Source organism: Xiphophorus maculatus, chromosome 12 (genome assembly GCF_002775205.1).
Source record: "Xiphophorus maculatus strain JP 163 A chromosome 12, X_maculatus-5.0-male, whole genome shotgun sequence".
Taxonomy (NCBI): Eukaryota; Metazoa; Chordata; class Actinopteri; order Cyprinodontiformes; family Poeciliidae; genus Xiphophorus; species Xiphophorus maculatus.
This window is the reverse complement of record NC_036454.1, coordinates 6,998,846-7,009,418: the sequence shown is the minus strand read 5'-3', so window position 1 is coordinate 7,009,418 and position 10,573 is coordinate 6,998,846. Positions and strand designations below refer to the sequence as shown.

At 35.3% G+C, this 10,573-nt stretch overlaps 2 protein-coding genes across 2 annotated transcripts; one reads left to right on the top strand and one right to left on the bottom strand.

Annotated features, from left to right (window-relative positions):
• The first annotated feature begins 30 nt into the window (after positions 1 to 30).
• Positions 31 to 4,198, top strand: c12h12orf49 (chromosome 12 C12orf49 homolog). Its single transcript, XM_005803831.2, has 5 exons — positions 31 to 696; positions 2,004 to 2,160; positions 2,251 to 2,402; positions 2,677 to 2,790; positions 3,673 to 4,198. Exons 1-5 carry the CDS (start codon positions 598 to 600, stop codon positions 3,754 to 3,756), a joined length of 606 nt encoding a protein of 201 aa, XP_005803888.1. The 5' UTR covers positions 31 to 597; the 3' UTR covers positions 3,757 to 4,198.
• Positions 4,199 to 4,317: 119 nt separating this feature from the next.
• Positions 4,318 to 6,934, bottom strand: LOC111610283. Its single transcript, XM_023343338.1, has 3 exons — positions 6,787 to 6,934; positions 6,502 to 6,656; positions 4,318 to 5,836 (listed from the first exon to the last, which is right to left on the bottom strand). The coding sequence occupies exons 1-3, from the start codon at positions 6,800 to 6,802 to the stop codon at positions 5,375 to 5,377; spliced, it is 633 nt and encodes a 210-aa protein (XP_023199106.1). The 5' UTR covers positions 6,803 to 6,934; the 3' UTR covers positions 4,318 to 5,374.
• Positions 6,935 to 10,573: the final 3,639 nt, after the last annotated feature.

Genomic DNA, 10,573 nt, shown 5'->3' with positions numbered 1-10,573 from the left:
GGAAAACTTCCTGTATGACATCAGAGCACATCCGTGTTTGAGATACGTGTTGATGTTGTTGACAGCTGGACGTCAGATTTCGCAGAAAAACATAACTGTTGCTGCTTTTAACGCTGGAAATTTCCGAGACAGCGTCGTCGGTGCAGATCAAAACATCACTATTAGGCAACGTTAGCATTGTCTCATTGGCACTGCTCACCAAACGCTAATGCAATGCTAACAACAGCTAGCTAGTTTGCAAGCTAACAAAGCGAGCTTTTATGATGAAGCACGGTTAGCTTACCTTTCTACCGTTTACTTTTGTTTAGTCACTGCATGTTTTTAATTACCAGCTCCTCGGGAAGATTCGTCAGTCTAAAGTAAATGGGAAAAGGTTAAAAGCGCAACATGGGTTAGCTAAACTATGCATGGAATCCAATGACAGATCAGGTTGACATTAAGTCAGCAGGCAGCTCTGGTTTGATTCAACACGTTTTGCACCTTTTGTCACATCGCTTTTAATTTCTCGAAGCTGAAGGCAGTCCGGAGATTTATACCTGAGGAGGAGGATTGGTGGTCTGGACTGGCACCTGCACTTTCCTAAAAAAAAGTCATGCTATGATGTTGATGCTACGGAGGTTACTGAGGAAGCGCTGGGTGTTGGGGGTCGTCTTCGGATTGTCCCTTATCTACTTCCTCACCAGCACACTGAAACAGGTACACACACTACACCTGAGCAAAATGGGTTTACCTTCTGCTGAGGTGAGGGGGCGTTTCGGCAGGGATGTACAATCCTGGCCACATTTATTGGTGACAATCCAGGTAAAGATGTACAAAAAGCTTTAAAATTCGTCTTTTATTGCAGTAGGATGTATAGATTATATAGTATAGTTTGATTAAATCTATTAATTGCTGACAAAAAATTTCCATGTTATCAAATAGTCTTTTCTATAGGTTACTATTGGCACAATTAAAACAGGGGTGTCCTTTTTTGTCTGCAGGCCACATGAAGCTAGGAACTCTAAATAAAATTACTTAATTTATTCTTATAATGTATGTTGTCAGTAAGATAGTAGAAATATATTTATATCTTATATCTATTTATGTTTTCTTGTGCAATATTAAAAAAGCCTGCTGCATGGTTGCACAGTTGGCAGCAGGAAGGTTCTGCATTTGAGCCACAGCTTGTGGCCTTTCTGCACATAGTTTAGAGTTTTATTCAGGGTACTGGAGGTTCCTCCCACTTTTATAAACAATTAGGTTCAATTGTCCAGCCAACTGTCTCTGGAGATAGTCTATCAGTGAACTTGTTAGGACAAGTGGGAGAAGCCAAAGGAAGGATGTTCTGAAATAGAACCAAAAAGAAAGATAGATTGATGATTGTTTGTTGCCCACTTAACAAAAGCAATCATTTGATTATATATTTTTAATATGTCTGTTTTTGTTTGTTTCTTTTGTTGCACTTCACTTCACTTCTGAGTTAGACTTTGTTGTGAAATTTTGTACTGTCGTTTAAATGAGTTCTTGTACTAGGCCTCTTGTATTTTTAATAGCAGAGCTAAAAACAACTCTCCCTTGTTACTTTGATGGATAAGCAGTATATTTTACCTAGATTTTGGTTGCACTGCTATTAAACTAAGCAGATTTTATAATATTTTTTTTTTTTGGTTAGATGTGTTGAATATAATGCCACGTTGTTCACAGAAACATATCTGAGTCAAGACACAGTCTGCTCTTGTGTCTTTATTTTTGTTTTCTGGATTCTAGATTACAGGTTTCCTATTGAAATTTAGAAAATTGTGAAAATCAAAACTGAATATGTGGGGGAAAAAAACAAGTCTATAAAAATGTCAATTTTATTGTGAGTTAGACTTTGCACAATTTGATAGGTTGAAACAATAAAAAACTATCCAGATGGATTTGACATACCAATGCGAAAAGACATGCTTCTGTCCAGCTTTTTTTTATGCATTTTTTTTTTCTTGGATGCATTTTTTTGACATCTCCTTGCTTTGATTTTGCAGGAGGAGAGGTCCATTCGGGACCGCACATTGCTAGAAGTTAAAGATTCAGACCATCGCATCCCCTGGAAAGTGCGTTTCAACCTGGGTAACAGCAGCCGTCAGATTACTCAGTGTCGAAACTCCATTCAGGGCAAGATATTACTCACAGATGAACTTGGTATGTAATGTGACCATTACTCACTATCATCACAGTGATAACATCGCCTTTTATTTATAATCAATGTTTATGCTTTCCTGTGTTTGACAGGTTATGTCTGTGAGAGAAAAGACTTGCTGGTTAATGGCTGCTGTAACGTCAATGCTCCCAGCACCAGACAGTATATTTGTAAAAGTTGCCTGGCCAACGGCTGCTGCAGCATCTATGAGTATTGCGTGTCTTGTTGCCTCCAGCCTGATAAGGTAATCTGTCACATCTGGGCTCTACAAGATCAGGGTTAATAACCACAATGAGAAACTTGGTTAATAACTGCAATGTGAAGCTCTTTGCACCTTTTTTCAACATAAACTTTAAGAAATGATCATAAAATGCAAGGATTCTGTTTCTACTTTTATCAAAGTTGAATATGATTTTGCATTATCTACTGGATTGTGCAAGACAAAAAACCTCAATAGTTTATCTGCTCATCTTGTGTTTTGCATTTGACCCATTTCCTATCTATGTATTTTTACCCAGCAACTTCTTCTAGAGCGCTTCCTGAATCGTGCAGCTAAAGGTTTCCAGAATCTTTTTACAGCCGTGGAGGATCATTTTGAGTTGTGCCTCGCCAAATGTAGGACTTCTTCACAAGTACGTAATGATCCCAGTAAAGAGTACTGTTATAAAACTTTAGCATTTCGTATTGTAGCCTCGCTTACATAGACAAAGCATAAGAAATATGCAGTGGATATAAAAAGTCTCTGCACCTTTGTAAAAAGAAAGGTGGGAAATGAGACCAAGCTAAGCTACAATGCAACTTTTTTTCCTATTAATGTGACAGAGGCCTTTCTAAAATGTAATACCCAGTTATGGAAGGAATTCCCTATTTTGATTTGAATTTATACTTTGGGCTATTGTGCATATTTCTAGCAGAATCTTAAAGGCGTTGTGCCAACGTTTATTAGTATTTGGAACTGAGGTTCCTTCCCAAAGCATAATGCTGCCACCACCATCCTTCACTGTGTGCATTGTGTTCTTTTGGTGATGTGCAATGTTGTTTTTGAACCAAACAGGAAATTATACACATAAATGACACATTTAAGTTAGAAAAAGAGTATAAATGATTTATCTTGATGTCATGTTTTGCACCATAATAATCACGTACTCCATTGTGTAGACTTTTTATATCCATGATAAAATTTGTGTTTTTTTCCCCACAGATACCTAATGACACGTACTACCAACAGTAGCCAAAATTTTTGCTTGTATTAGCATCTATATAATCCAGATTGAAAACCGTGGACTAGTGGCTTTTTATCAGTAATTTCTTACAGTTGTCTCATTCATTTCCTGTGTCAAAAATTATATTTAAATATATTTCCATATTCATTATATATTGACTTTATCATTCTCTGTGAATGCTTGCAACATTATGGGCCTCTTAAGTGAGAAATTTAAGCTTATATGAGATTTTGATAAAAAAAAAAAAAAAAAAGGCTAACTTTATCCACAATTCTCTCTCCTTTTGCACAGAGTGTTCAGCATGAGAACACCTATCGAAACCCCCAAGCAAAATATTGCTATGGTGAGAGTCCTCCAGAGCTTCTGCCTGTGTGAACTGGAACTACCTAGTTGGTTTAAGAAGAACAAGTGGAACCATGGATCATTAAAAAAAAAGTACTATGAAGAAGAGACTTAATAAAATAAATGCTGTTTGGCACAGTTTGGCATTATCTTTGCAAATGAAGACATTCAAAACCTCCAACCTCAGAAAGAAGGACAAATGTTAAATTGTATTATTTACACTTCATAAGTGCATAGAATGCTTCATACATTCATCCATGATGATCATCAGGTCTCCTGCACAGACAGCTTCCTCATCAGGTTTTGTTTCATACACCTTCGTATTAAGAAACTGGTTTAATCTTAACATAGCTGTTTTCTTTTGTTTGTTTGCTTTGTGGACAAAACTGAAATGGCTAGTAATGTGTCGGTGCTTTTGTGTGTATTGCATGCATATAAAATGGATATTTAATAAAAAGTGACTGTGAAACAGAAACATTTGCAGTTTCCTTTGTGGTGACTGCTGACAGAGTAAATGGTGTTGCTCAATGCTAAGTTTAAAGTACTATAAAAGAATCATGCAAGTCAAAAAATCTTGAAATGACAATTTTATTGCAGCAAAACATATATATACCATTCATGATTATGGATCAGCACATTGATAAAATAAATTTAAGTCTGGAGAAGTGTTACACATTTTGAACACTAATGCAACTGTCATGCAAAAGAATAACTAGCAAAGAATGAATTCATCACCTGATGTGATGAGGATGAGACCAGAATGAATCATCTTGTGTTTTCCAGTATTGTTTTCTTATTTCTTTGATGCAAGCCCAGATACCCACCTGGCTGCAAATTTTCCTGCTCAGTTTGTTGATTAAAGGCTAAACCAACAACCCTCAGAAAGTGATTCTTCCAGATTAACTTTTCCCCTCAGGCAGTTTGGCCTTCTCAAAGGGATGGGTGACCAGAGCAAAACAATTAATCACTGTGAAGCCTAAGAAAACACCCTTCCTGTAATTAGGAAGTGCATTAGAACCCCTTCTCATCAAGTTGATTAATTACAGTCACAAAGAGATGTGTCAATTCCTGGGGGTTATCAAATTTAATAAAACAAAGCCATTTCTGATATAGCTTGTATGTAGCAATGTCTTAATTTTAGTGAACTGGTCCATGTAGATGAAATGATGCCCAGGAAGTATAGCTAGTTTAATGTTAGCATAACAGTAATGCTTAGAAGTACGAGAATATTCCTTTTAGCAAGTAATCACTTCCATTTTATTTTGACGTTTGCCACTTTTATTATAATTTTAAGTCTTGGTTTGGAAATGTATCCTTAGTATTTTTTTCCGTATTGCTATGCTAAATGGCAGCTATTTATTGTCTAAATTAGACCAACTAGTTCTGAACTGTGCACTTAAAAGATAAATATGTGAGTCATATTGGCTGTTTGATAAACACAAGGCTAAGAGTTTATGTAAATTGTACCATTAGAGTTGTCAGTTTATTTTAAAATTATTACTTTTTTAATTATATAACCTACTTTTAATTATTATAGTCTTGCAAAAGTAAAAAGAAATAATTGCTGCATGAATGAAAGTCACTAATGGTGAAGTTAAAGGCACTAATTGTAATCAGATCAGCATTTGAAACGAACTATTTTCCGATACAATCACAAATGATGTACACTGCCTTTTAGGTATCTAGAATCAGTGCTACTAGTATGAAGGGTCTTTTTGCTCATCTGTCTGGCCTTTCTAGCTGTAATTTTATGCTGCAGCCAACCTAGATATTTCTCGGCTGACATCAACAGAGTGTGACTCCACTGTTTCCTCTCAAAAGTATACTCAGGCATCTTGGGTGGCAATATTTTCTTTGGGCATTTGGCCGTGAAAGAATGCTTCATGCAATCTTTAAGCATCTTGACCCATGTAATTGTTTCTCTAAGCATATTGTGAAGTAAGATATTTGTGGGATTCAGATCATTCTGATCCTCCAAGATTTTCTCCAGACCTTCAGCCATGTAGGTGAGGCTACACAGGACTTTTGATGCGTCTAGAGTAGAGTTTAGGTGAACCTCCAGCTCAGGGAAGCCAGGGGACCAAGTACCAAGGTGTTCCCCATTGACTTTGTCCTGAAAGAAAGGTCCATTACATACGTTAATAATGTTGTTCATTACATACCGAGGCTTATGGATACTTTGCTAATGTCTTAAATTTTATTTCAACATGATCTTAAAGTTATTTAGCACAATCTTTGGATGTGATGACTCAGTTACTAAATCAGGAAGTATTTCTTACATCAAAATGCACCTTTCGTCTACTCATTTACCTACATACCATTCAAGACTTGAGTCAGTTAAGATTAGTGCTGATAAATACTTTGAAAGTATCCAGTTATATATACAGTAGTTTACCTTTGTAAATACCATGCTGGTGGCATGGGAACAAAAAAATATACAATCTGCTGTCATGTACTGAGCAGAATATTTCCAACACTAATTTAAAGTATTCTGATATTTTAAGGAAGGTTTTGTCACATAATTCTTATTTTTCTTCCTGTAGATGTTGCATTTAGACAGTGATATATGCATATTAAAATACATTTTTATTGTTTTCTTCTTTAAAACTACGAGTGTATTTGTTTAAGCAAAGAATGCACAGTAACAGCTTTAAAATGCAACCGATTAAAATATCTTTAATTTTGTTTTATCCTTTTAGCTTCAAAGTGCATTAAAATGGCAACAAGCTAAAAGCAAAGTAAACCATTCTGCACATACAAGCACTAGTGCATACTTACAAAGTCTGACAAGCTGTCTCTCATCTGTCGTCTTGTGAGATTTACCATGTCTTTGAGTTTGCAACTTCCTCCAGCACTACATTTTGTTGTAGCATTTCTTGCCACCAAGCCCTCCACCAGCAGCACCATGCAGGCACATGCCACCCCAAGCAGACCTGCAAATGTCAGTGCATAATTTCAACATTTTAGAACAATTACTATCTGCAAGGAAATATGTTACATTATACTGTCGATGCAAATTTATCAGTGTAAATAAAAATTAAAAAAGTTTACGGTATACAGTACCTGCTCTGGCTTTCATTTTTGTTGGGCACAGAGTTTAAATGACAGATCAATAAAGAAATGTCATCTCAGTCAAACAGCACATATGTATATTTATGACCTGGCTAAGAGGCGTGTAGATCTACTGGAGATAAACTTCCCCTATTTCCAGTCATGTCCTTTTTTGAAAACACAAAAGTGATACGCCTATCAGCGCAGGGTTCATTCATTAAGTCAGCATCTTACCATGATTTTTGTCGCTTCCACTGAAGGAAATACTGCAAATGACACAAAAACACTATGAACTTCACAAAACTGTCTCGAGCTGAACAGTGCTGTAACTTTCACATTACTAACATTTGTAGTTGTTTTTTACTGCAAACCAGAAATCCAAAATTTGTGTCAAGCCTCTTTAACGTCAGCTGATTTCTAGGTACTTTTATGACGACACATTTTCGCTATGATTGATTCATTACCTTTCTGACAGGCCTCTGCTTCCTGTGCATCTTTGCAACTTACCACAAGTTAACTAGAAGTATTTCAGTGAATCTTGTTCTTTTTCAGACTGACTTACTTTAATAAAATAGCTAATGAAAGGAAGACCAGGCTGACACAGGATAATAAACTTGAATACATTCATCTAAAATCTAATGCCTTTACAAAGCCTGAGACTGTTCTTGTCCATTTTCCTAAACAGAAAAACACACACCTCAAAAATTAATTGGAAAATATAATTTATAGAAATGCAAAATATTAATGCCACAATGTTGGGCATTCATAATTTAAAGCAATAAATCCAAAGTAAAGACAAATAGGAGTAAAAACAAACAGAAACACTTGCTGCTTCAATGAGAGTGCAAAAATCTGTTTTAGGAGCCTCACCTAGTAACTGGAACATACCACCTTCTGAGTAAGTGGGTAGGCCAAACACATATAAACAGCCCTAAAATAATACAAAATGGTCATTTACAAAAAAAATATTCCAAGTCACTGACACCAACATTTTTGAAAGCCTCGTTGAATACAGATTTCCAAGAGTGTGATAATTTAATCAGAAAAGAGTTTATTGTTAGAAAGTCTAAAACATACCCTCTCACATTTTGACAGTAGCTACCTCTTCACTGTAATGGACCCAAATGATGCAAACCTGTTTTCACTCATCTCTTGATTGAGCAGATGATTTACACCAGAGTCAGAGAAGCATGACTAAAATGAGCAGAAGTAAAACAGAAATACTTGGTAATGTTTGGTAATGTTAGCTATTAAGTTCAATATTAATCCAACATTAACTCAGATACAGGCAATGTAAGTGATAGAACACACAAGAAGCGCTGTATATATATATTATCATTATTTGTTGATTACTCTATCACAGAAATGTATTTCTATGATCAGTGATGTGTGGCTATCATTTTGCACCCAGTTGTATATATAGTTGAGCAGCCAATTTCCACCCCAAAAAATATAATTTCATTCTTCAAAACTCTTGAGTTTTTAGAGAATGCCACCACTTTTTTCACTTCTAATGTTCCAAAGTTCACCATTACACCACGTTATCCAGTCAAATAAATTAATTTTATAAATAGTTTAAATACAGTTATAAAAATGACAGGTGTTCTTATTGTAAAATAAATACATATTTTATAAATATCTAAATAATTCAGGTCTCAACTACATTATAGTGCAAACAATTCCAGTGCATTTAACTACAGTCTTAACAAAACTAAAAATGGCATCAAATTCTGAAAATCTGTGAACTCTGCAAAGGTTGGCCATCATTTCATCATCATCACTGTAGTAGATACACGAGTCAAAGCTGAGCACACAACATTTAGTCAGAAGAAAACCTTTAGCAACAATATTATAAAAGGAATAAAGTTATGCTATCTCACTCCAACATCAGTATAAATATTTAAATAAAAAATCTTGACCATGATAAATAGCATTAGAAAAACACAAATTATTTTTTTTAACTCCTCATCATTAAGAAATGTCCCCTTTCCTGTATTTAGCTTCTTAAAGCTATATATAATATACACTGCTCAAAAAAATAAAGGGAACACTTAAACAGGTGTTTAACACTTAAAGTGTTCCCTTTATTTTTTTGAGCAGTATATATATACAGTACAGACCAAAAGTTTGGACACACCTTCTCATTGAATTCAATGAGAAAGTGTGTCCAAACATTTGGTCTGTACTGAATACAGACCAAAAGTTTGGACACACAGTCATGTCCAAACTTTTGGTCTGTACTGTATATTATATTATATTGCTGCTACACATGGATTCCAGTACCTCCTGTACATTCTGTCCCCAGTCCCTCAGCCTGACTATAACACCACATCCATAGACTTTCTTTTCATAGAAATATTGATGGGTCAGGTTCAGTGCAGCAGGTGATGCAGGCAAAGATGTCGATGAGTCCATGGTTTTGATATGGCGTTCTACTGTTTTTAAAAGATGGTTGAGTCTCTTCTTTAGCATTGACAAGGAGTTCAAAACAGATTCCAGGACAGAATCTGTTTTGAAAAGGCTCTTCTGATATCTTTCTACTTGGGAGAGATGCAAAGAAAAAAGCTCATTCCTGGAATAGATGTCTTGCAGCTTCTCAATCATGTTGAAACCAGCTACCGTGGCGCTAGGAACCTCATCTGGAATGTGAGGATTACAGGAATTGTTCTTCTTCTGTGATAGAAGAAAAGCAAATGTGAAAAATTGTGGGTTAAAAAAGTCATTTTAAAATACACATTTTAGTTTTAGACTAGAGCCAGTCACAAAACATTCTGTCTGGAAATCTGAAGGATTTGAAGAGCAAAAAGCATGAGCCACAGATAATTGGGAAGTTCAGAAAGCAGCCAATCAGTCATCTTAAGAGCTATGTCAAAGGTTAATTTTGTTTTACTGTTACGTCTAAAAGAATAGCGTATATGCTAGTATATTGGGTACTTATAGTAGTTCCACAATACTAGATTAATTGCTCTTTCTGAAAGGAGCTATAGCACCCATTAACTTCTTTCTTTTTATTTTTCCCATTGAAAGTACTTCTGGGTTGGGCTTTGGTATTTAGTTGTGTTTTTTTTTTTTGTTAAATTCAACAATTTACAAAGAATTGATTCAAATTCAAATAATTTGTTGGTGAGGATAAAAATTGTTGCCAGTGTTTGGACTTATTTAGCAACAGAATTATGCTTTGGTACAGCAAATTATAAAATCACTTACACTGGTACTTACATATTGTTGCAGTGTCTCATTTGTCTCATGTACCAGTAAATTCATAAGATCCACCGTTTTTTCGAACAAACACTTGTGTTCAGTTGGTGCTGCAAGTACAAGACTCCAGTGATACCCCAGAAGCACCAAGACCAGCACTAAACAGAAAAAAAAAATATATATATATTATGTACATTCAGGTGGAACCAAACATTTACATTCAATGATTAGGATCTTTTAAAAATATTTTTTGGTGGTGTGGGATTCAGAGTTGTGTAAGATAATACATACTCATGAAATAATGTTGCTGGATTATTTTATGTAATTTATGTCTCAGTATTTAATTGTTTTTTAGGCTTTTTCCTATCTTGGCCTGCAATGGGACTGCAGATGGGATTCAGCTATAGACAATGACCTGGTACAGATACAATGACCAGTACCACTACTCTAAAACAAAAAAAACAAATCTACCTGTTCACAGCTTTTGGATAAACACCCTCAAGGTTTGACCCAAATAATATAATTTATAATGAAATTCTACAAAGAAAATAGATGTCGATTTTTGAATGATACTAATAAAAACGTAATGAAAAACACATTA

What these genes read in the sequence shown, in the direction of transcription:
- LOC111610283 (XM_023343338.1), bottom strand. An exon ending in GAGACAGCTTGTCAGACTTT is followed by an intron (nt 5,837 to 6,501) that starts GTAAGTATGCAC and finishes CCTTTCTTTCAG; the next exon opens with GACAAAGTCAATGGGGAACA.
- c12h12orf49 (XM_005803831.2), top strand. Translation starts at nt 598, where the DNA reads ATGATGTTGATGCTACGGAGGTTACTGAGGAAGCGCTGGGTGTTGGGG. An exon ending in ATTACTCACAGATGAACTTG is followed by an intron (nt 2,161 to 2,250) that starts GTATGTAATGTG and finishes TGTGTTTGACAG; the next exon opens with GTTATGTCTGTGAGAGAAAA. An exon ending in AATGTAGGACTTCTTCACAA is followed by an intron (nt 2,791 to 3,672) that starts GTACGTAATGAT and finishes CCTTTTGCACAG; the next exon opens with AGTGTTCAGCATGAGAACAC.